The sequence below is a fragment of the Cibotium barometz genome, chromosome 47, assembly GCF_041138505.1.
Source record: "Cibotium barometz isolate CiBa-2024 chromosome 47, ASM4113850v1, whole genome shotgun sequence".
NCBI lineage: Eukaryota > Viridiplantae > Streptophyta > Polypodiopsida > Cyatheales > Cibotiaceae > Cibotium > Cibotium barometz.
The window spans coordinates 1,972,600-1,998,257 of NC_141092.1; the positions used below are offsets into that span (position 1 = coordinate 1,972,600).

At 44.9% G+C, this 25,658-nt stretch overlaps 1 protein-coding gene across 4 annotated transcripts in view; it reads right to left on the minus strand.

Annotated features, from left to right (window-relative positions):
* Nucleotides 1–18,735, minus strand: part of LOC147611261 (uncharacterized) — a 40,984-nt gene extending 22,249 nt beyond the window's left edge. For 3 of the 4 annotated variants that reach the window (XR_015263726.1, XR_015263725.1, XM_086784323.1), the window contains exons 1-3: nucleotides 17,527–18,730; nucleotides 5,313–5,476; nucleotides 4,157–4,234 (exon numbers count right to left, since the gene is read on the minus strand). Coding sequence is in view for 2 of the 4 variants with exons in the window: in XM_086784323.1 (XP_086640449.1) it covers nucleotides 4,157–4,234; nucleotides 5,313–5,476; nucleotides 17,527–18,463 (1,179 nt within the window). In the remaining 2 variants the exon portion in view is untranslated. Of the gene's footprint in view, nucleotides 1–4,156; nucleotides 4,235–5,312; nucleotides 5,477–17,526 lie in introns of all 4 variants that reach the window. The other variant, XM_086784322.1, reaches the window with a different exon arrangement.
* Nucleotides 18,736–25,658: the final 6,923 nt, after the last annotated feature.

A 25,658-nucleotide genomic window follows, 5' to 3' on the forward strand; every position in this document is an offset into this window, starting at 1 on the left:
GTGGTGCATGTATATCATACTGGAAAGGTGGCAGGTGACCTATGTCAAGACCATGCTGAGTGAGCCACTGTATCATCTGTGAATACCATGAACTCCTATCTCCACTCTCTGCGAGTTGCCTGGACGCCTCAAAAGCTCTATGTGAGAGTCGATCTGATGGCATATCTCTGACCCTCTGTATGAAGCAGATCGTCTGGAAGAGGGCCTCTACTAGCATAGGAGGTGCAGCAAACTCCGACCGGACAATGTCATGTGAGACGGAGAGTTTGCTATGAATCATCCATGAGAGCATGAGAATCTGAGGCCTCTCTATCTGAGACCATGTGGAGGTGGTGAGCCCAGGTGCCAATACTGCTGCAGCATACATCAAAGCAGGGGTGACTAGTGTGTCAAACAACCACCCCTTCGTGCGGGGCTCCTAGAAGTGTGCCTGGTGACACTGTCTCTCTAGCATGGCCAGAGCTGCATACCCTCGTGTGAGTCTATCCCTGGCTGCTTGTGCCATAGTAAATCTTCCTAGCGGAGTCATAAATGTAATCCCCAGGTACACATATGAGTCTACCACCTCTACTTGTCCTCCTACTAGTGTGAAGATGGCCTGTCGTCAAACCGGCCCTGAGGTGTGGAAAATCATGGCCTTGGTTTTCCCGAGGTTCACTGTAAGCCCCCTCTATGTGCAGAAGTCATTGAGTGCATGGAGATGGTGCTATAGTCCCATCCACGACTCAGAGACCAAAATAATATCATCTGCATATAGCATAATGTGGAACTGTGGTACCTGAGATGTCTACCCCGTCCCCACCACCGTGACCAATGAAGTCAGCCACCTCATCGATGTATAGCCCAAATAGTGTAGGAGTGAGAGAGAGATTTAATTGAACTCAATGTAGAGAGAAAGCAAATGATTGCACAGTACAATGTATAGTACGATTGATACATATAATGTTCTCAAAGTACAATGCTTTTATAGCCTTCAAGGCTCTCCTACATGACATCACTGCTTATGTCATTACAGGTAAATATCTAGATATTTAGTGAACCACTCTAAGTGTGGGTTCACACACACTCATAAGGTGTGTTCACACATACACTCATAGGGAGTAATCACACACAGAAGCTCAGAATATCCAACAAACCCCTCTTAGGAGCAAAGGTGGAGATGCTAGGATGGCCTTCAACAGTCCCTGTACTCCAATACTAGCAAAGAAACAAGACATTTTCCCCGCTTCAGACTCCGAGGCTAGTAAGCATGGCTCGAAGGCCAGTGAGCATGGCACAAAAGGCTCAAAGGATCAACAAGTATAGCTCCGAGGCTTAGCACGCATGGTCTTGGGAGAAGACTCAGAGGCCATGTCCTGCTTCAAGAGACTAAAGACAACATACATCAGCACATCAAAGCAAAAAAACCCCAGGTTTCTAAGTTGGGACATGAAAAACAAGGCCTTACAAAAGAAATCCAACAGGTCGCAGAAGCCTTAATTAGGCCAATTTTGCCGTTAACTGTGAAAATCCCCAACTTTTTGATAATGCAATAGCTTCAATTTTGCATTTTTGGTTGATTTCTGAAAAAAAATCCCTAATTTTTGTTGATGTGCAGGTGGGCAGCAGCTGACATGGAGAGTCAGGCTACCGCTTTGTGGGTGACGGACAGTTGTGATGAAGTCAGTGACTGGCTGGTAAGGGACAGTTGAGTTAGAAGGGGTCGATGAAAGCAGAGGGAGGCGCATGAAGAGCAACGCAAAGCTGCTGTAGGTGGTTGACATAGCGATCGTAGAAGAGAATGGCCATGACTGTAGGAGTAGATAGCATGAAGAGAACAGCCAGTCAATGGGAGGCTAAGCAACGAGTTGGCCGAGCAGAATGTGAGAGCTACAGACTGTAGAGAGGCTTCAGAGCAGCGGCATTGGAGGCAGAGGGCCTCCTATGGCTGGGCGACAGAGGGCGTAAATGGAAAAATTCTGGAAGCGTAAGGTGGTAGAGAGATGTCGATGGCACAGTAGAAAGGATCGGTTGTGTAAGTGAGAGTAAACTGTGACAGGCAGCTGTGGCCTGACGAGGCTCTGATACCATTTTAGTTGCACCAGGAGACATCAGATCTATGTTGTTTGGAATATGTCCATGGTTAATGGATGAGAAAGAGAGAGAGAGAGAGAGAGAGAGAGAGGCACAGTAACATGGAACGCTGTTCCATAGCCTTGGGAGGAACGAGGGAACCCATTCCATAACCATCATTCCTGTTCCCGTTCCGCAAATGTGCATCCTTAGCTAAAGGCATTCCGGGTCTAATTTTTGAGTAAATGAGAATTTTCGTATTTTTCTATGATCATATCATATCATATGAGAGTGGTGGATGGCCTTGCATCTAGAAGGCTTGGCAATATATGCCCTTGCATCTCCTTAGCTTACAAATGGTAGGCATATTGTGATGACGTGTCGTTCCCATTTTCTTTCCGGGTTCTCGTTCCCATTCCAAAACAAACCCCCGTTCCATCTGATCGTTCCCGTTCCATATGACTATGGAGAGAGGTAACCAAACTCAATGTATAGAGAGCAAATGATTGCACCGTACAATGTATACTATGATTGATATATATAATGTTCTCAAAGTACAATGCTTTTATAGCCTTCAAGGCTCTCCTGTATGACATCACTGCTTATGTCATTACAGGTAAATATCTAGATATTTAGTGAACCACTCTAACAGTGGGATCACAAACACACACACACACACACACACACATATGAGTGTTCACACACAGAAGCTCCAACTATCCAACAGCTTCACTCCTATCTACACTCAAGAAAAGTTGAAAAAAAAATCATCCTCAAGCTGAACCAAAAACGCTCTCTTTTTCCAACAAGTAAAATGGCGGAAAATATGCTACACTTCGTGATTTTCCCCATTTCTTGCTCTCTTTTGAGTTAGAGGCAACTGTTTTAGGGCATAAATCCACATGGGAGTTTAGCAATAGAGCATTGTGTGCAAGGGAAGGAGACCATGGCTGAATCATGTAAAAGGGCAGTAAGTTGGGATGAGAGAGAGAGAGAGAGAGAGTTATATTAAACGTCTTAAAAGACCCAATGGGTCTATGAGACCAAAAGTGATACAATAGTGTCCATGTAATCTCATCATGGTACAAAAGAAAACAATAAATAGAGCTACGAGCTGGGAATGTCAAATCCGAACCAGATGATACAAAGTGGGACCATCATCATCATACAACCTTAGAGCTAACCCCCTGGTAGGGAGAGGGGGCCATCAATGATCAAGGATACGAACATGAAGTTAGCCTGTAGAAGGCTCTGCAGATCCGCCAGGCATGGGAAGGTGGCTCTATGCCTCTCCAAGATCTCCTCAATCCGGGGCTGATCCGTGTGTTGCTCGCAAGGTCCAAGGAGTCTCGGACGTCAGGCTCGTTGTTGTAATGCCATGGCCTGGTCTAGAGTCACGCCAGAGTGGGGCCTGGCAGGGGATCGGGCACTCGAGAATGTGTGCCTTGATGACGCTGTGGGTTATGTCCTCCATGGCTGGTGGGACGTCCTCTCGTGGTCGGATGAACTGAGTGATGGTCGCCTGGGCCCGGGGTGGATGTCTCCCATGGGGTCTCGACTCCCTAATCAGTGCATCTCTATGGTGGTGAAGCTCTAGTAGGAAGAGGGCCAGGCACCGCTGATCTGGGTAATCCATGATCTTGGATAAGGGTCCAAACCCCTCTCTGGAGAGAGAGAGAGAGAGAGAGAGAGGCAGAGCAACATCACAAAAAACAAAGGGTCTTTGAGACAAAAGTTATTACAATGAATCCACGAAGCAACTGTATCATGCAAAAAGCCTATATTTAACAGCCATATGAAAGAAAGACAAAGTTACAAGGTAGTCCTGTGGTGGCTGAAGCATGTGGTGTGAAGAAAACCGCACATCTCAGGTAGAAGTCCTCAGTCTGGCCAAAAAGGGGGGTCAATGTGTAGCCTCTGCATCTGTGACTTCATACAGGCTCAGTGTGTCTCCCTTTATGACTAGCTACAATAAAAGAAAAGGTTTCCCTACTTATCTCCACACCTACTCATTCAAAGACGAGAAAATCTTAAAAATTTGCCTACTTTGCACCGAAAAACATTCAGCCACATGCAGATATATCCACCACAACCAAGATACTACCTGTATTCCATGATGAGGTTGTACTACAGCCAGTGCAGTCTCACAAGTGGGACATTTCACAACCTTTCCAAAAGGCACCTACAAGATAAACACATCTTAGAGACGAAAAGGTTGAGTGAAAATATCCAGCAATCTAATCTAGACAGTAAACCAATTTCATTGTGCTCAAGTGTACCAATTCTGAAAAGGAGGGAGGAAGGAAGAAGGGGAAGGAGGGGAGGGGATGCTGATCTCATCTCCATGAAAACACACACCATGCCTCACCAAATGTGCACTACTCCCATTGCATGTGTTTTTAGCCAGGCCATGTTTCTCTCTAGAAATTTCTATTCCCGGTCCGTAATTTCCTAACAATGGTATCAGCCATTAGCTCATGGGCATTGTATTTTGTTTGTTGCTCATCTGCCAAACCTGCTCACTATACTATAACTACTACCACTTCTTGATCAAGTGATGGCTTTGGTCATGTTTGGCCCACACAAACAGTGGCTCACTTATCCAAAACTGCAGCCCTCTAGTGTCTTTTATTGTCAAGTTCAGGGCAAACCACATGTGCCCTCCAAAGCAACCCACGCAATCTGTGAATGAGCTCATTATGAGCCTGCTATACGAAATGCTTCCTAGCTTCACACACATGCAGAAACTCTTAATCCACTCTTGCACTTCTACACTCATTCAATAATGCTCATATTTACCTGCCTGCAACTACTGCTTGTGTTTGCCTGCTAGATACCCATCCTTGGTAACCAAGCATTTGATCAAAGTCCAACATTGGGGCGCCTCTTCCACCCATGGACCCTTGTCTCCCTTCAAACTGCCTATTGGCCGCCCTCCACAATGGTGAGAGCTTCAAATCAAGTGATATATGTCATATGATCTCTTGAACTTATCCCCCATAAAAATATAACCGTGCTTCCTGCACGAAAGGTATTTGATCTTCTACACAAACCAAGGCCATTCCCTCCCACACCAAAGGCCACAGTGAAGGCGTGCTGCCACCCTCCTCCCGCTTCCTCCTCCTCGTATGATCGTATAGGCAACATGTTGAGCAATACACAAATACTGCTCTTGCCTTTTCATGATTTTGTTAAAAAAATTTTGATTAAATGGCATAAAGTACTTTTTAAAGGCAAGAAATAAAAAGACAAACCATTACCTCCTCGCCAGCTGGAATCCCACGCCGTTTGACATCACCAACAGTCCGAATGGCATCAGTGATTCTCAAAGATGCAGCTAGGCCTCTTACCAAAGCAATGTAAGTCCTTACATCTGGTTGAGGCCACCGCCAACCCACTCGAAATGCATCCTCTGCCTTGTCACCTAGCATGTCAAAATTTTCAGAACTTTGATCACTGTAAGGGAAAGACATTATCAATCAAAGTTTCTAAGCATGAGGGGCTTCAACATCAGATCTGCATGCATGTCATCTATTTATTAACCCACAACTCTAGCCGTTTTATTGGGATTTACAGAAGTTTGATATGTCTCAAGCCTCCCATAATTCATATGAAATTTGTCAAATCAAATTATCAGTTTATTTACTCTATCATGTCAAATATAGTGACTACTGCTACTATAAATAACCATCCAATCATAAATAGCTAGTAACCATGGTTTACTAATAATCCACCTTAGCCAAATGTGTTAGCCTGCTTTACCAAATCCCACGACTCCCCTAACCTGTCAGATTAGGCCCTAATCCAGATTATTAGCACACCTACAGCCACATCTTCCTCTACTTTTACTTTGAGTGCAACAAGCTAGTTCATGAGGGACTTCATTTTGTTCACATGAGCACGTCGAAGCTCTCATGTGGTTGCAAGATGAGTCCATTGAACTCTATCTACAATGAAACTTTAGAGTTCTTACCTTGAGCTCCGAAGAGTTTATCCAGTGTTTCATAGGCCTCTCTAGATGTCAAGAGATCTGCTACATGATGGATAAAATTGTTAGCGAGGCCAAGGGCTATTAAGCCAAAGGCTCTTTGATCCCTTAGTTTCCAAGCCTTTTGAGCTACATCTTCATCTTCACGCATCTTATCTTCACTCTCGATAAATGGCCAAAGTCCTCTCATGAGGCTGGGAATTTTTCTCCATCAAACTTCTTAATGAGTAAATGGGAAGCCATTTTAGGCCAACAATCAAGCAAAAATTTTGCACTTGCGTGCATGAAATTGTCCTATTTGACTTGAATTATGCAATCAGACTTGAATCTCAAAAAATCCTCAATTTTCATTGAACCCTGCACCAAATCTCACATTGAACTGCTCCTTCAACCTAGTTTTTTTGCAAAGAAGCATGCAACTCACAAAAGCTCCAAAACAGAAATCCAATTTACACGTTGGAAAGGGGGACAGATAGCCAACTGTGACAACCAGCCAACAAAGGTTCCAGGCCAACTGTGGAGCAGAATGGCCAGTAGGCAAACAGGTAGGCAGCCGATGCAACGAAAGATGAGCAGGTAGGTAGCCAAGGCGACGGACGGCGAGCAAGCGAACAGCCGACAACTGAGGCGACGGACGGCGAGCAGGCCACTGTGCGAAATAGCATGCAAATGTGTTTGGTGACGGCGATGTGTCGAACAGCGGAACTACCGCACCGAAGGGCCTTGGAAATCCTTGAAATTTTGTCGGTTGCCACATCAACCACAAAGCGGGCTGAGGCTCGCCCATAGTGGTGCGAGCGTCGCTTGCCAGCTACGCGGAGGTGGTCTCGTGCGCAATACGGTCACCAAGATTAGAGGCCGAAACAGGTCGCAGAAAGCTAGACAAGCCAGGCAAGGCGGCGCGCAGATTGGCCGGAAATGGCAACGAAAGGACGCACAGCCACTGGATGGAATGGAAGGTCGCACAGCTACCAGACGGACAACTGCAATTAGGCATGGCGAACAGCAGTGGCCTGCGCGAGAGGGAGCAGCCAACAGAGTGGCTCTGGTACCACTATTGGCCCAGTAGGGACTAAAGTAGGGTGTCACAGCAGCACACTCACACAGAGAAGCATGTGCACACATAATGATAAGAGATGCAAAGAATAGATTGCATTGGAATGTGTGGAGTTAGAAGGTCAACACCATAATATCATAATACAACTAAAGTAGGTGTCCTTTCACACCAGATCTCCAAGGGAAAAAAGTGCCCTTGGTTAGCCCATGTTCACATGTGGCACTACTCAATCATATATGCCAATAACACCTCTAAGAGGTGATTCATACACACGTACACAAACACAGAAGTGAGCCCTCTAAGAGGTGGTTCACATGCAAAAGTAAGACCTTGATTCTCGACACGTCTGTCGGAGCTCGTGAAAGTGACCCCCAAGTAGACATGTGTACCAAGCAACAGAATTATGCATAGATGTAGAATCTTGTCACACGAAGTCTCACACCGACTTCTGCATCCAGAGTTTTGTGAGTCTTTAGCAATCCACTTTATCACTTCACACTTCAAGAGATGAGAGAGAGAGAGAGAGAGAGAGACCTTATTGGGTCCCAAATTACCCACTGAAGGGCCCCCTCCTATTGCTAGGAGTATTTGCTTTATTACTTTGAAGAGAATGACTAACTTTGGGGCTGTAGATAAGCCAAACGCAAGACCTTCGGAAGACCAAGAGTCAAGCTGACTGTACATTGTTGTAGAGGCAACAATAATGGCCAATCTCGATGCCAATGCACTCTTCCAATGGGCTATAGGAAGGCTGCAAGACTAAGGCTGAGAGATGGCTAAATTGGAACTGTTCTATGGCTGTGAACATGCAAGGGGATAACAGAATATGCTGTGTTTTCCTTCACCTAGGAGGATGGAGAAAATGATGATGAATTTGTGAGGCTGAGAAGGGCTGAAGCGCTTCTTCACAAGGCAGCGTTTCTGCTGGCTGAATGCTTGTATGCTTCAATCGATGATGAATCATGAGGGAAAGCAATCGCTTGCTATTTATATGGATGTATAGTGTGGTCTGCTGGCTACAAAGCAGGCCGACTAATGATAATAAGCTACACGACTTGCTAATGTGATACATGCTGAATATTATGCTAAATAATGCTGGCCGACTGGATATTAAATGCTGCCGACTAGATGATAATAATGGATAAATGATCTAACGCTTATGCAATGGTTCACATGATGAATGCTATGCAAATGCACACCATGAACTAATGCAAACCCTAAGGCTTCTAGGGACTTCTACATGCATGAATGATTCTCTTCAAGTGGGTTAAGGGACATGACTGACTGACACTCTAAGGCTAAGGAAAGACCTACGTAGCTCGTGCTTGACATATCCCGGACTGGGCTTACAATGGGGCCACGGCATACAACAAATCATATCCTAAAGGGTCCTACTACTGTACAATGATGCACTGATGATGAGCCATCTTTGACACCATGCACTACTGTGCAAAGTGTGTGCAAGTTGCAACAACATGAGTTTGCTACCTCCACCCGTTTGCCCATGTAGGTGATTTCTGTATGTTTCCTCACACTAGGAGAAGTATAGAAGACCATGACGTGTGAAAATAGTATTTTTCCCAGCCCTAAAAGGGGATTTTATCTGATTTTATTTGGATTTTTGGTCTCTTGCTGCTGGCCAACAGCTGTCCCTCGACCGACCAGCAGTTCACAAGGTCTTGTGAAGGGAGGGTGGGTTGGAAAACAGAAGAAGAGGCTGCAAATAAAATGCAAGGTGATTGTCCAACGGTGATGGCCGCCTTCTATCCGATCTCCAAGTCCCGTACAGCCCAAATGGTCTCCAATCAGCACCTCAAATCAGCAAACCCTCGACGTCCCACTTTCTCCAAGGTTCAAGCCACCTGGGGCTCTGATACCATGTCAAAATGCACAGCGGAAATGAAGACAGAGCAATACACAGATGAAAGAGAGAGAGAAGCTGTGTAACTCTGCTATATACACCAATAAAATCCCAGAAAATATACAAGATGGAGTGTATATATTTGCATCGTTTCCTATTCAGCATTGACCACATCATATTCTGGATCTTCTGCTGCTGCTACCGACCTACCTCTGCAACAACCTGGATCCTCATCACTTCAGCATTTTTCTCATGGAGCTCGCCTTGGGACAGCAGCCCACTCTCTGCTCCATCACATCAGCGTTTTTTCGTGCAGCTCACCTCGGGACAGCAGCCCACTCTCTGCTCCATCGTCATCGCATCGTTGGGACAGCAGCCCTCTCTGCTTATCTTCATTTGACATCGACTCGGGACGGCAGCCCTCTTTACTCCCTCAGGTATTGAGGCACCCTCGTCACCAAAGCTTGCACCACTCGCCGGGGGGGGGGGATAGCAGAGAGGGATGCCATACCGCAGCACCTTTGTCACCAAAGCTTGCACCACTTCACCTTCTACTGCACACTACAAACATCTACCACCTCAGAGTGCCTCTGCATCCACCGACGCGAGCCTTCAACACTGACCAACTCTCGGAGTGCCTTCGCCTCACATCGACGCGAGCCTTCATCACCGACTGTGCTTCAGCTCCGACATCGTCTTTGCTTCTTCGCCAATCCTCGTCTCTTCACATCAGAGGGCCACTTGTACATGATTTCATTAACCATCATACATACACTCATTCACCCATTTCATGCTATGTTGATTTTCTCTGATCTTTCGTAAGTCTAGTCCTTCCGTCCTTTTGCCCTCACATGGTATCAAAGCTATCAGTGAGCAAAGGGATTGAAGACCTCGAGAGCACACAACATGGATCGTGTACCCACGATTCCGGAGGACCAGCTTTTCTCACCAGAAGTTGATTCTCCTTTCTCTGATCTGGACTACAAAGGGAATGGGACTTCTTACTCAATGGAGAGCCCTGTTCAAGGTCTTACATTGGGAGACGATCAGCCCTGTTGGATTATATCATCTCCAAATGGTCTACATCACCATTTTCATGCTTGTATTGGCCATTTCTGAGGCCTTGCATTGGCATATCTTAGTAGATATTATTCAGCATTTTTCCACCATTTTTAAGGTATTTTACAGCATTTTTATGGCATTTTATGCTATTGTGCTGCTGTCGGCCTGCTCAGTACTCTGGGGGAGTATATAAGGGCTGACCCCCTTTCCCCTAGGTTATCTCATTCTTTTGCTATAAGGACTGACCCCCTTTCCCCCAGGTTATCTCATTCTTTTGCATCCAGTTGAGGTCATTAGAAGCTGCTTCTGCTTCTTACCATTGTACAGCACCTACGCGCTTCCCTCGTGCTTAGTTTTCAGCAGTAAACATCAGTTTCCAGCATTTACAGGTCTTGTACCTGGGCCTACATCTGTGTTTTTCTATTTGCTTCACTTTCTTTCATGGTTTCAGAGAAAAACGTTGACTTGTGACCAGAAGAGAGCTGCGTTTTCTGTTTTGGAGCAGACACTTCGAAGGTTTGATGCGTTTTCTGCAGATTTCAGCGTAGAAGGTGCTGCGTTTTCTTCCGGGAGCAAAGGCTTCCTCAAGATTGCCGCGTTTTCTTCATCTCACACTTGTTGGGACTGTTGTATTTCTGAATTTTCAGCAAAGATTGCTGATTTTTATGCTGATGGGATTTTTGAAGCCCTCTTCTAGGTACTGAGGACAGGGATCTACATCTTGGAGAGATCTTCCTTCTTTCTCTTCTTTCAGTTTCCCAGCCTCCCTCCCTTTCTTGTTGTGCACAGCCTGACAGGAGGACTTGCTGATTTTTTCAGCCCCTTTCTTCAAAGAAGGTTTCTTGTTAGAGAACATGGCTTCACGAGGTTTCTCTACTATTGATTCTCCAGCACCATCACAGCCTGGATCCCTTGCTCCCGCCGCTCAACAGGTCGTTCCTATTCCCAATCTTTCCTCTCTAAGTTTCTCTCATCCAGGTCTTGCTCCCACCCCTACCCACATACCATCCTATAATCCTCCCCAAGTCAATGACTCCATGAAGCTTACAGCAACAAACTATCATACTTGGTCTTTCTACACTCAATTGTTGCTGGAAGGAGCCGGTGTGTGGATGGCTATCTCCACACCTCACTTGGTGGACCTTGCTTTGAGAAGCATACTGGATGCTCGGGCTCGTCTTATCATCATCCATTGCATGACTCCATCTATACAGGCACGGTTTGTCTCTACCCGGAGTAATGCTCATCAAATGTGGACAGAGATCCAAAGGAGGTATGGGAGAGTTTCGACAGAGAAGATTGCCAAATTGGAGGCAGAAGGGTAAACAGGATTCTAAGGAATCCAAGGACAAAAGCAATAATGTGATTATTGTGGCAGGTCAAGTCATACTGAGGCTCGCTGCTTTGCTCGTCATGATGATGCTCGAGCAGCCAAAGCCAAGTATAAAGCCCAGGATGCTTCTAAAGCATCTGACAAGGACAAAACCAAAGATAAAGGCAAAGTTTCAGAGGAGGGATCTCCAAAAGTTGCATACATGGCAATCACTGATTAATCCACTTCTTCACAGGATTCATTCCTCGTGATCACAGATATGACTTCTCCTGAAGAGGTTAGTGACACACTTGAAGAATTGGATTGGGTTGGTGATAGTGGTGCTTCTGCCCACATGACCAATCAAGCCCATATCTTGGAGGACTACAAAACTCCCTTTTCTTCAGTTCGTATCGGCAACGATTCTTTGCATGATGGGCAAGCATCATCAAGATGCATTTCCAGAGGAGGCCACTCATCGGGCAACCCGAAGACTGGAGCTTATCCATGCAAATCTTGCAGGACTTATGGAGGTTGAGTCTCTTGGCAGGGCTCAATATTTTCTTCTTATGGATGATTTCACTCGCAAAGTCTGGGTATATTTTCTGGCTCGCAAATCAGATGCCTTTGCCAGTTTTAGGACTTGGATCGCGATGGTGGAAAATCAATCTCGGGGTAGAGTTTCATTCCTCCGAACTGATAAAGGTGGCGAGTTTGTACTATTTGATGACTTCCTTGCTTCGAAGGGCATTCATCGACAAACTACAGTTTCGTACACTCCTCAGCAGAATGGCGTTGTGGAGCGAAAGAACTGGACCGTCAAAGAGATGGCCCATGCTTTGATGCATCATGCAGGTCTCCCTCTTGCTCTCTGGGGCGAAGCTATGGCTACCTCAGTTTATCTCATTAACCGCTCTCTTACAAAAGTGGTTTGAGAGGATGACTCCAGAGAAGGCTTTTACACGCCACAAGCCTTCAGTTTCTCATCTTCGTGTTTTCGGTTGTGTTGCTTATGTGCATGTCCTAGATAAGAAAGGACCACACTCGCACCGAAGTCAAAGAGGATGATCTTCACAAGCTACAGTATGAGATCCAAAGGGTACCGCTTTTGGGATCCGGAGGTTGATGACCTCGATGGATTCAGCAACTCTTTAGAGATTCTAGTCATAGTAACATGGGACGGGGAACAGGGACCAGGAACATAACGAGGAACGGGGACAAGGAACGTAACGAGGAATGGGGATTCCGAGGAACGGGGAACGGGGGACGGCATACAAATTATGCAATTTTAAGTAAGCACTCATTCAAGAAACTTAACAATACTAAAACAAAGTCACTTTACACTTCCAAAGCATCAATATAATGGGTGTTACAAAAAGGGATATCGGGCACCCAAGACCCAGTTGCCAAAGGCTAAAGCAAAAGACAAGGGCATACAAAAAAGAGACTATCACTAGAGTAGTACAAATGTCAAAAAGCCTCAAGGGACATGTGAAGTGCTGGCCTCACGATCATGGGTCCCTGCAATGCATGCAAGCTCTATAGAGATGTCCTCCACTTACTCCTCCAACTCCTCATCATCCTGAGACATCTCCCACTCAGTAAATGCATCAGCCTTTGCAGTTGCACTCTTGCAAAGCATTCGCAAGTTTGCACTCACAAAGAATAGATCATTTGCCCGTTCCACCCCAAGACGGTTCCTCTTCTTCGATGCAATGTGACTGTATGAGCTCCAAAGTTGCTCTAGGCAAGAGGAACTCACTGCCTGGCTGAGACTACGGATGGCTAGATGTTGAAGCTCAGGTCCATCCGAACCAAAATCTTCAACTTTGAAGCGATCATCCTGTGCATCCATGGTCTTCATAAGAGCCCTGAAAGCTCTGTCAGAATGCGCAGCAGAAGACTAACGCACGTAGGAGACGCATCACCATCGAGCTCCACGAACACCCCCAACGAGCACTGCAGCATCCCTCCACCGGGCTCCCATCTCTCGGTGAGCGGCCCCCAAAACACCGGCCGGAGGAGATGACTATGACAAGGTGCCACTCTAGCCTATATATGGCTCTTCAACTTCCCATGCTTCCACTCATGGGATAATCCAAGGCACCTTCTAGCCATATATCACACGCTCGAAATCGCCAACCTTCCAACACCCTCCCTCGATTCGAGGCTTCGCAAGCCACCGAGGCGTGAGGGGGTCGCCCACGACCACACACGCCTGAGCCACCCAGGACCACACATGCCTGGGTTCTGATACCATGTCAGAATGCGCAGCGGAAGACTAACGCACATAGGAGACGCATCACCATCGAGCTCCACGAACACCCCCAACAGGCACTGCAGCATCCCTCCACTGGGCTCCCATCTCCCGGTGAGCTGCCTCCCAAAACACCGACCGGAGGAGATGACTATGACAAGGTGCCACTCTAGCCTATATATGGTTCTTCAACTTCCCATGCTTCCACTTATGGGATAATCCAAGGCACCTTCTAGCCACAGATCACACGCTCGAAATCGCCAACCTTCCAACAAGCTCCTATACCTGGACAACTGGTCACGGATCTTCCGCCTAACATTTGGGTCAGGCACAAGTCGAGTCAAGACAAGTCTCCAAAGCTTGCTCACCTCTGCGTCACTTTCTTGCCCTTTACCCTGAAACTCAGGGTCCACCACATAGGCTGCTGCATGCAAAGGAGAGGAGTAGGAGTTCCACCTACGGACACATAGGCCACGGATCTCCTCATACCTGTCCTCATCTGGCTCCAAATCCCTCAGCTTCTCTATCATGCTGTCCATAGCCTCATATACCTTGCCGATGTGTTCAGAGTCAGGGCAGGAATGGATTGTGGACTAGATGGAACAGATGCATAGATCTTAATTCTGAGACAGAGTGGTTTTGGAGACCGAGCCGGGCTTTCAGAGAAAAGGGTTGCCAGGGATGGATGGATGACAAAGGGACTTCAAGGAAAGATTGGGATGATGACAGTCATCCAAGAACAGGTTGGAATCCCGTCATCAAGTTTAGCAAAGGGGGATGTCATGTGCATGAAAGATGCCATGGACATTCTCAGGTGCTGGTCCAAAAGAGGCAGCCAAATAAAGAGTATGAGAACCAAGTAGAACCCGAATTTAGGAGCATCAGGGTGCAGATGAGGTAGTAGCTTGGACTTGGAGCCAGGGCATGGATGATGTGTTGTCGGCTGAACTAGGTAGGAACACATGAGCTGTCGACGACTGATTACAGAAGTCGACTGGACCAGAACAAAGGCGGCTGGTTCAGATCAGAGGGGTGCTGCGTTTTATTGATTAAATGCCAAGACTGTTGGCCGACTGCTGCTGGTCGGCCAGTTCTCCAAGGAATCAAAAGACCTATAAATAGGTAAGATAGCTCATCATTGTACTCATTCACCCCTTTCTGGAGTGGATCCTTAGGGTCCCAGATAGGGACAGATTTTGGTGATGTTCACCTTTTCCAAGAGGGCAGCCAAGGGCTGTAGATTAGGAGTACCTTTTTGTACTATATAAATATACTGAATTTCCAGCATCTCTCTCTCTCTCTACTCTCTCTTCATATCTACGTTTTGCATCAGCATGTTTCGAGGAGTGTTTAGGGCTGAAAGAAGACCCCCAGAGCTTCCGTGTGTTACATGAGCCCTCACTTTATCCGCCCCACCCGTTCGCCTATATGGACATAGCTTGCATGACCATGGGCGAGAGCCACCTCCACTTCCAGGATGATCGGAGTTGACCTCTTCCCACCAAGATTTGGCTCAACACTCCTCAACTTTCAAGGCTCAAGACTCAAGTGGACATTGAGCAACCCGGCAAGGCTCTAGGTCTCCTCAACCCTCAACTTTCAAGGCTCAAGTGGCATTGGGACCTTGGGTAAGTTGTAATTTCAAGTTCACTTGTAGTCTTGTTGCTCTCCTACACTCACCTCTTGCTCTAACCTCTCTATTGGCAAGCCTCTCCTACATCTCTCTCCTACTCTCGAGTCTCACCTCCATTGCTCAAGGCTCAAGTGACAAGCCTCTCCTACATCTCTCTCCTACACTCACGGTCTCACCTCCTCTTGCTTTAGCCTCTCCTACATCTCTCTCCTACTCTCACCTCCATAATTCCATTGCTCAAGGCTCAAGCCTCTCCTCCATCTCTCTCCTACACTCACGGTCTCACCTCCTCTTGCTTTAGCCTCCCCTACATCTCTCTCCTACACTCACCTTCATTGCTCAAGCCTCCTTGGCACTTGCCTCCATGGCATCTTCATTGCGACCATCCCCCGCACCTCGTTCCGGCGGCGCTAATACGAATAGAGGACGGAGGACCGAAGGTTGGTCTTGGTGGGAAGAGGTCAACTCCGATCATCCCGGAAGTGGAGGAGGCTCTCGCCCATTGTCCACTTGATGAGGCTTGTTGCATCGGCAAGGTATATGAGGCTATGGACAGCATGATAGAGAAGCTAAGGGATTTGGAGCCAGATGAGGACAGGTACGAGGAGATCCGTGCCCTATGTGTGTGTAGGTGGAACTCTTACTCCTCTCTTTTGCATGCAACAGCCTATGGGGTGGACCCTGAGTTTCAGGGTAAAGGGCAAGAAAGTGACGCAGAGGTGAGCAAGCTATGGAGACTTGTCTCGACTCAACTTGTGCCTGACCCAAATGTTAGGCGGAAGATCCGTGACCAGTTGTCCAGGTATAGGAGCTTTCATGGCTCTTATGGAGACATGGATGCACAGGATGATTGCTTCAAAGTTGGGGCTGCTTTGTGGTGGGAAGATTTTGGTTCGGATGGACCTGAGCTTCAACATCTAGCCATCCGCATTCTCAGCCAAGCAGTGAGTTCCTCTTGCCTAGAGCAACTTTAGAGCTCATACAGTCACATTGCATCGAAGAAGAGGAACCGTCTTGGGGTGGAACGGGCAAATGATCTAGTCTTTGTGAGTGCAAACTTGCGAATGCTTTGCAAGAGTGCAACTGCAAAGGCTGATAAATTTACCGAGTGGGAGATGTCTCAAGATGATGAGGAGTTGGAGGAGCAAGTGGAGGACATCTCTATGGAGCCTACAAGCATTGCAGGGACCCATGATCGTGAGGCCAGCACTTCACATGCCCCTTGAGGCTTTTTGACATATGTACTACTCTAGTGATAGTCTCTTTTTTGTATGCCACTTACGTGGTTAGGGCCTAGGCCTTTGCCCTTGTCTTTTGCTTTAGCCTTTGGCGACTGGGTCCTGGGTGCCCGATCTCCTTTTCTGTAACACCCATTTTCTTGCTAGTATGACTTAATAATAAATATTGATGCTTTGGAATTGTAAAGTGACTTTGTTTTAGTATTGTTAAGTTTCTTAAATGAGTGCTTACTTAAAATTGCATATTTTGTATGCCGTCTCTTGCCGTCCCCCATTCCCCGTCCCGGTTCCCAGGTATCCCCGTCCCCATTCCCCGTTCCCGTTCCCCGTCCCATGTTACTATGCTTTCTACATGTCTCAACAATAAAAGAAGAGCTGAATTTTTAGTTCTTGCCCAAAAGCACTTGTGAAAAGCGCTTTAAGACTCACTTATAGCCCAAAAGGCATCTTCTTAATAATAAAAGCTCTTCTCTTTTTAGTATTTAAAAAGCGTTCAATCTTTTGCTTTCCAAAATCTGGTCACATCATTCCAACCAAGCCTGTGTAAGTTTGACCTACGCTACTATCCTACCACGTGATACTGCCACATCATCAATGCCATGTCACTTTTTCTTTCTTTTTCTTCCAAAACTTCTCTTTTTTTTTGGGGGGATTGCATTGCGTTGCATTTTTGCGTATCAATAACCTGTATTTTGATGCTTCGATGACAGTCTCCCAAACTCCTCTGTTCAGTCTCTCAGTAGTAGCCATGTCCCAAACTACATCTGAGATTTGATGCATGCGACACAAGAGAGGAGTAGAGGCATGAGCAGCCCAGAGTGATGCTTATCCCAAATGCTTTTACTTACCAATGCCACTGTCCCTGCCGCCAGGTTTGCAGAGGCTAAGGTTGGGCTAGTCAAAGGCATCAGCCAGTGTAAGAAGGAGGGCTTTATCTGGAGATACAATGACAGTACCACCTTAACATGCTAAAGCCTTAATGGCTGGTTTAAAAGGTGAGCTGGTACCTTTCAATCAGGCTAACTAAATAGAAAATAGAAATAGAGATGTTTGGGCTGAGAAAAACCTGTATTTCTCCCCACTCTTCTCTGGATTTGACCGCTACGCATGACATTCAAAATCGAAAAAGCCAAATTAGCATTGCTTTCAGCAAGAGCAGCTTGAATGAGTCGACAGCAATCTTCACTGCAAAGAGCCCCTCCAGAATCGATGCAGCCTTGTGATATTATGGCCATGGCAGAGTCAGCATCCTCAGCCAGTGCTATTCGTCTCAGGAGCTCATCATTTTGAAATATGGCAGCTCCCGTGCCTTCTGCTGTTGCAGTTGGGATATCAACATTGAAAGTGCCATTTTCCTGACTACTCGTACCCCATCTCTCTGCAATGACATCAGTAGCAACTTCCACTCCTTCGTCTTTGACAACATTCATGCCATCCACCTGCTGTTTACTTGCTGCTTGAGTGCATATCCTCCAAAAGCTTCTACTCAAATAGAAGTATCTCTGTAGCTGTTGTCCTGCCGTCACCTTGAAAATAGACAACTCACCTCCTGTTCTTGCCATCCTTTCATTCATCACATCCTGCACGGGTTTCCGTTTCCTTCTTCGCAACCTTCCAAGGGTCCTAGCTTCAGGCAGGCAAGTAAACTCCCATTTCGAAGCCTGCACCAGGCCCCGGGGTGGCATGAGGACTCTACCCCTGGGCCTGGCCGTACCAAAACGTGGAAGCGTACGGACAGCTTTATCTATTGCAAGTCTAGGATTCCCCGGCTCCATGAAGCTCAATGAGACCGGACGTCTTCTGCAATGAAGAAGGCCTGTTTTTCTCTTTGATCCGAGCCAACCTGGGGTTCTTGAGTACAGGATGGGGCATCCACCGGGAAGAGACGCACTGTGTGACAGGTGAATGTTAGGGCACGAAACAAGGGTTGCCCCTGGCAAGGCATGTGTGCCTGAAGCTGAGCTAGACTTGGTAGAAGGTGGCCAGGCCATGCCCGAAGCCATGGCTGGTGGAGAAGAATCAGTGCATAGAAGAAACTCTTTCTGTTCACTTACTTGCTGCTTGGGTTCAATGAAGAAGACGCATGATCCTTTACACTGGCTATGGCATACTCGTGCAGGTTCGAGCGAACACAGCGAAATCTTCCTCCTATCAACCAGTGGAGTTGAGAGTTACGGCAGATGCGCCGCCATTGATCCTTCGTTCATTTGTTTGTGGATAACCTTGCACGATGGCACGGCCACCTGGCTTACCTTGGTTACACACTTGCCTCCATATGGCCGATAGCAATATGAACCAGCCAAAATGGCTTTCACACTTTTGAGCCGCGCTTTTGGAAAAGCCATTTGAAATTATTTTTTTAATTAAAAACGCATTTTTTGCATTTTAAAAGATCGTCATTTTATAGTGTTCTCGCTTTCTCATCCCGCTGTAATTGGCGTATGTCGTTTGCTTTCCGATCCCGCTAGAATTGGCTTACACAACATTAGCCAAATTTGGTGTGGGCCAATAAAAAACTCAATGTTATTATTGCTCTTGTGAATACAGGTATTATAGATAGAGATGGAAGGCATTTGGTGGCAACTTCAGCAGATGTAGCACATCCTACACTCCTTAGGCTTGTGAGAAGATCCCTCCTAAGAGCCCCTCGACAGTGGCACCATATAGTATGAGTATCTACCTACGAGAATCTCTGGGACACCATCAACACCAAATTCCCTCATCGGGTGGAGCATCTCGCATATTTTAGTGCTTTGGCATGAAGGTTGAGTTGGATGGGGTAAATGTAGTGAGTGCACGGGCTTAAAAACCTCAAAGAGGCCAATTGTGCTACCCAAAGACACAAGCTTGTTTGCTAATTACTTGTCTTCACCACTTGCTACCTTTAAAAAAGACCGACGCCCATCATGATGTGCTCACAGAGACAAGCTTGCATTGATCACTACTTGTCACCACTTGCTACCTTCAGAAAAAGGCAAGGACGACACTCATCACTATTTACTACATCCTACATTTATAATAAGCTCCATCACAAAACTCTAAGACAAGCATGTCATGCCTTTTATACACTGGCACACCAAAAAACACATGTGGGGCCATGCAAATCCCACAAAAGGATCAAAGAGAGTTTTGTATGAGGAGGGTCATGCTTTACTACATCTTACATAATGTCACCTCTTCTCTCAGCTTCGAGTTCTTCCTTATCACTAGCTTCAATATGTGTGAAAATCAAGAAAGTTTCTAAATTGTTCAAAAATTGGACAATGAACTTCCTTGCAATAGCTACACCACCTACACCTATCAAGAGAATAAGGGGAATGCTCCAAATCTATTTTGGAAACATGTTTCCACCACGTAAGTACAATATCACATGCTATACAGCTCTGTAACAATTTGCTATCCTCCACTTTTGTCAATGAAAGTGCTCATCTAAATGGGAGTGAATGGCACATTCCCCTATGATTATAGTCTTAAGAGTGGACTCAATAAACATGTTATTATTCCTTTTAAAAATACATTTTAGCTCCTAGCTACTCGTGTGGGCAAAACCTACAAAAACATGGAGCTGTAGATGCCCCTTCATTTTATCATAGTTAAGTAGGATATTCACCTTATCAAATATTTTATTGCTCAGAAATGAAGGGCTCAATTTAGAGGTTGGTTTAGAAAAAAAAATTATGCCCCTCAAAGAATGTTGTGATTGTTAAGACTATGGCATTAGCACAAATATTGTTGAGTTTAGAGTTCTTTGACCCACACGCCATGTTATCGCTTCCACAATCAATATCACTAAGTTCAGGAGTAATGTTCTCATCAAAGTATTTTTTCATTGAATCATACAGCTTGCAACCATAACATGTTTTTAAAAAATTCAATCTTTGAACTAAATAATAATTGAAATTTCTTAAATTCTGTAATTTTAAAAATTGATAACAAATATTTTATAGGTAAAATGAGAATGTTGTTGGTTTAATTTATACAATTCACAAGTTTTGTACGAGGAACCATGCCTAACAAGTTCACAGGTTTTGTATGACACTATGCCCAACAAAACAAAAGGAAACATTTGAGAAGGTTGACGAGACTAAGAAAACGTCTTTGGATTGGTAGTGAGAGAGGGCCTTTTTCTCCTAAGATGGACTTTTAAGGGATAGATGAAGAACATAAAGCCATGTGCACTTTACACAAAGAAAATGTAGCTATGAGAAATAGTCCAAAAAAAATCACCAATTTAAAGACAAATGTGCAAGCCAACCCATTCCACCCTATACATGTGGTCACTAGAAAGAGCCACACTATGGAATGGTTTTCCCAATGAGTGAACTATTCCTTTCCTACTCTACCTTCTTATTCACTAAGCATATGGTCTATCCTTGTTAACTAAGCATATGGTACTCTATCCATGCAACTCTTTTCACTATGTACAGGAGGTCCACATGGCTCTTTATATGCACCATGTACACATAGCCCAAAGGAGGTTCACACTCTTTATACACTGTGTGTACACATAGCTCAAAGGTGTTTCTTTGTTGAATCTTATGCATGACTTTGGTGAGACCTTAGCAAAGGGTTAAATCAAATGTATGACTTTGGTGAGCCTTAGCAAAGGAGGGTTGAATCATATACATGACTTTAGCAAGACCCTAGCAAAGGGTTGACGGGCCTGAAAATGTGGCAAAAGGTCATGAAAGTTTGGCAAAGGTTCAACAAAGGCTCAAAGAGACATTCATAAACATTAAACATATGTATAATCTCACAAGGGACTCACAACTATATTATCACATATGAGGCTATGTTTTCCTTGCAAAAGGAAGTTCTCACAAGTCAGAGATTCTCAACTAGTGAGAAGTGCTTCTAACTACATAGTGCGATTTCATGCTTCACCATGGTGGAAACGATAAGGAATTTCTTCCTATTGGTACTTTGATCTAACAAACCTCTGTTTCGCACAATCCAATCCTTTAATTCCTCTCATAGCTAAAATCATTAGCCTAGGCACCTTGGTATTCATTTGCAAGCTCAATGAGTCTACAATTATACAAACATAGTGGGGGATGGCATTGTAAAATGAGTTGGTTGGTGTTGTTTACAGTTATTTGAGTTTATTAATTAACTTTGATATTTTGCTTCACATTCTTATAACCCACATAGACTCTATCAAGTTAGCTGCACTAGAGTGAAAATTGTTGGTGAATTGTATCCCATGTGACTTGAGGACCAATTTGACTCCTAATTTTTCCTAGGTTTTGGAGATTCAATGTTTGAAAGACTTTTCATAAGACCGTATCCTCTTTCGATTGACTTGTAGCTTTAACTCCTAACTTTGTTGAATGCCACCAATGCTTTAAGTTTGAGATGATTATTTATTTACAAAATGTTTCTTAGCTAATTGATTATTGAAGAGTTGATTATCTTGTATTCATTGAAGGATTTTTGTAGCCTTAAACATTGTACTACTAAAACTCCAACTATGAAGCGTAAATACCCTAGATAAAAGCATTATGTTTTCTTTTAATAACCATTTGAGCTTTGTGTATCTATCATTGGACTTTGCAACACTAACTAAAAATTTGTTTTATTAATGATTAGCAAGGATAGTTCTTCATCTTGTGGTATAAGGGGTATTCTCATTCTTTTTTATCCTATCCAAGAATTTGTGCTTGAATATTTTGATACATGGCCCTTGTTATCATTTGTACTTGCTCATCATACTAGCCTTGGATTATTGTTTATATATGTTCTTGAAAACTAAAGAGTGTTGAGTGCCACCAATGCTTTAAGTTTTAGATAGGAAGTAGTAATAGAAAATAACTATCGTATGCTTCAAGCTCACATCCCTTGAGGCTCTCCAAGCTTGCTTTGGGAAGCTCCACTCCTCCAATCTCCACCTCCACGTCACCCCATGGAGTCACTCACACCACAATGTAAGGCAATCTTCCGCGTACTCTCCAATGTACACACATAGAAGAGGAACGTGCACTAGAGTACACACACACTCTCTCTCACACACATAATACAAAGCAAGATCTCTCATAGCACAAAGGGGGATTGTGTTCTTTCATTATGAGAAATTGCCTTTTATACATTTGACCCTTATTCACACTTGGGCGCCCAAAAAATTACTAATTAAGGCCTTAGGTGGCCAATATCTCAAAATGTACAGCTTTGATAGTGTCTTTACATAACACTTATTAATTTCTTCAATTAGAGGAGCATCTTAGTTAATCCAAAATGGGATTAACATCCCCCCTACCTGATGTAGGTTATGTCCTTAGAACCTTTTACCTAGGTCAAAAGACCTAGTCGCCGAACTCATGTATGTAGAAGTTTCGGCGTGATTGAAGCTTTTTAAGGGTTCTTCGGAATGCTAAGTGGGACGTCCAGAACCCAATGTCTACCATGTCTTCAAATGTGACAGGCATGTAACCCGGAAGACACCTAAGGCGATGATAATAAAGCATCATGCCTCTTTCAGTTGGGCCTCTGTTCATGTCGAAGCAAAGCTGCTATGCCTCAAAGCCCTCATACCTTTCTTTTGGTTGATCGATAAGAACTACGATCAACTTCATGAATCTTACAACGGCCACTATATTTGGATCTAGAATTTTGCGCCATGATAGTATCCATGACCAATTGTTGTCGTTGACTTGTGATATCCTATAATGTGGATGGCGAGAAGTGAGGGAAGTTGTAATAGATGTGATAGTCTCTTTGCTTTGCTTTGTGGAATTGGAGTGGAGTGAGCCGTCTTTTGATTGGCATGCATAATGGATCCACTTGTTGTGTTGGCAGGGAGCACTGGTACTAAAATTTGTATTCAGGCATTGTCAGGAACTCCTTGCACAATCAAGCTGTATGCCAAAATCCTCTAGTCGGGGGTTGGTATCATTTGTTATGATTGTTGTATAGCCTCCCCTTGTATGTAGTGGGTGTTGATTGCAAAATTTGCGAAAATAATAGCTGATCATGAATAATTCGGATCTCCAGTAGATTGGCCAAGTGCGGGAGAATGTGACGAGCCACATTCTCCCACAAGGTCCCCTCTCCACCCATTGGTAGTAGCTCTTCTAATTCTACCGTTGGGGCTCGGAGAGGGTATGGTACCTTTGTGACTCCATGTTAGAGTATGCATCTGGCAATATTTTTTTGGTAAGCTCAAATGGTGTGATTTGCTTTAGCACTTTAAACATGAGTTTAGGCTTCAAAAGGGGATTGCCTGCTCGGATAAAGCCCTTGTACTCTGCAGCTATCAAAGACTCAAGGACATTTATATCAGTAAAATCTTGTATGTCATCCTGAGGGTGAAGATCACGTACCTCATCGAGCGGCCTTGTTGGAGATAGAGTTGGTGTTGGCATCTCCTCGGGGGTGAAAGGGTTAGTGGGGAAATCAACCGGGATAGGATAGAAGCAAGAGAAAGTATAATCGGCCTCAATTTTGTTTGTAGGAGCTACACTAGGAAAGGGATTTAGTAATTTAGTGGTGATGGAAGTAAACACTAGATAAGCAAAAGAAGTAAACACTATATAAGCAAAAGAAGTGGAGGATCCTGGTGTTTCTTCTTGACCCTCTCCTGAACTTGAAGGCAGTTGGGTGGGCTTGTTAGTTTTCAAGTATATCTATTGTGGTTATATTAGGATAATCAATATACTCCTTATCAAAATTATAAACCACGTTAGTGAGCATAGCCTCCAAATGCTTATGCATATTTTTATAGAGTTTATAATACCAAAAAAAACCTGCCCTACGGGATTTTTTGGATCACATTTGGGAGATTGCCCCCCCCCTCTTGGCAACTTTGGCAGTGGAAACCATCCTGTGGCCCGTTTCCAATGAACCCACAAGACTGGTACTGTAAAGACCCATAACTTCACTCAAGCATCCATACTACCCTTGCTTTGCTTGTGTGAGATGCAGGATTCATATCCACTAGAAGGGCTTCATTCCCAAGACCCAAAGCCACTGCATATCAGTCCCATTCCTCACTAACTTCCAGAAACAACTTTGGATCAGTTTCCACCCCTGTAAGATCTCCTTTTGCTTGTGGCTCACCGCCCAGAGGAGTCTAGCGGTGGGCACCTGGCTTGGCAGCCGCATGTGGCAGCTGCAGGCTACCTAGCTTGCCAGCAGCATGCTGACACAGGAGAATACCTAGGGACATCATGGATGACACAATATGGATTCAGAGATATTTAGATGTTGATGGGTATTATAAAGTTATCCAGTAGAAATAGGTTGAGTTTATCGACACTGTCATCCAAGATGTCCGATTGATGCAGCACCCGACACCAACTATGAAGGTTGAGCACAATGGGATGTAAGGGAAAGAAGAAAATATCAACTTGGTTAGTAAATACTATATCCCCTCGGAGGATTTCCATTACCAAGGGTGGGTCCGCATCCTTTTCTGTGTTTTGATGAATTAGTGTGAGGTCTCCTAAACTGAGGTCTTCAATGAGGTTAATTTCGTATTGAAGTAGAGAGAGGGTTAGTGTAGATAAAAACAATGTTAGAGTGTGAGGGGGGGGCCCGAGGAGTTACTGGCAAAACGAACCTATCTCCGAAGCACCTTCGATGAGATGTCCTAATTCATCAGGTTGATCAGTCCTTTGAAATCGTTGCTGGAGGGCAAGCTATCATTCCAGTTCTTGAATCCTTGAATCTTTGGTTGTAAGGAGTTTGAAGATGGCTGCCTCACGCACATCTCAAGTAGAAGCCATCTCTTCATATCTTTGTGCAGCTTCTTCTTGTGCCATCCTAGAAGTGGTGGCTTGAGCATTATCCTCTTCAACCTGCCTTAGCCACTCCTTTGCCAATCTTTGGCTGCTAATTAGTTCCTGGTGTACATGTTCAAGTACCTGTTGATGGCTAACCAACATTTGATCTATTTGCATTGTCTTTGCATTGATCACGTCATTAAGGGCTTTCAACTTTTTAGCATGTGCCTTGTTCAACTATTCACACTCTGTTTGGAGGCTTACCACCTTGTGTTCTAAGACAGCAATTGTTTCTTTGAGCTCATCGATTTATCTTGTGAACCCTTCTTCCTTGGCTTGAAAGGTGTTGTATGCATCTCTCAGCTGTTGTGTGTGTTGCAGCTCCTTTTCTCTGTTGGCTGCCACTTCTTGCTCAAGTTGTTCTTTTGCTTGTTCTAATTTGGCCTTGAGCTCCTCATTGTCCTTGGTGGTGCGGGCTATC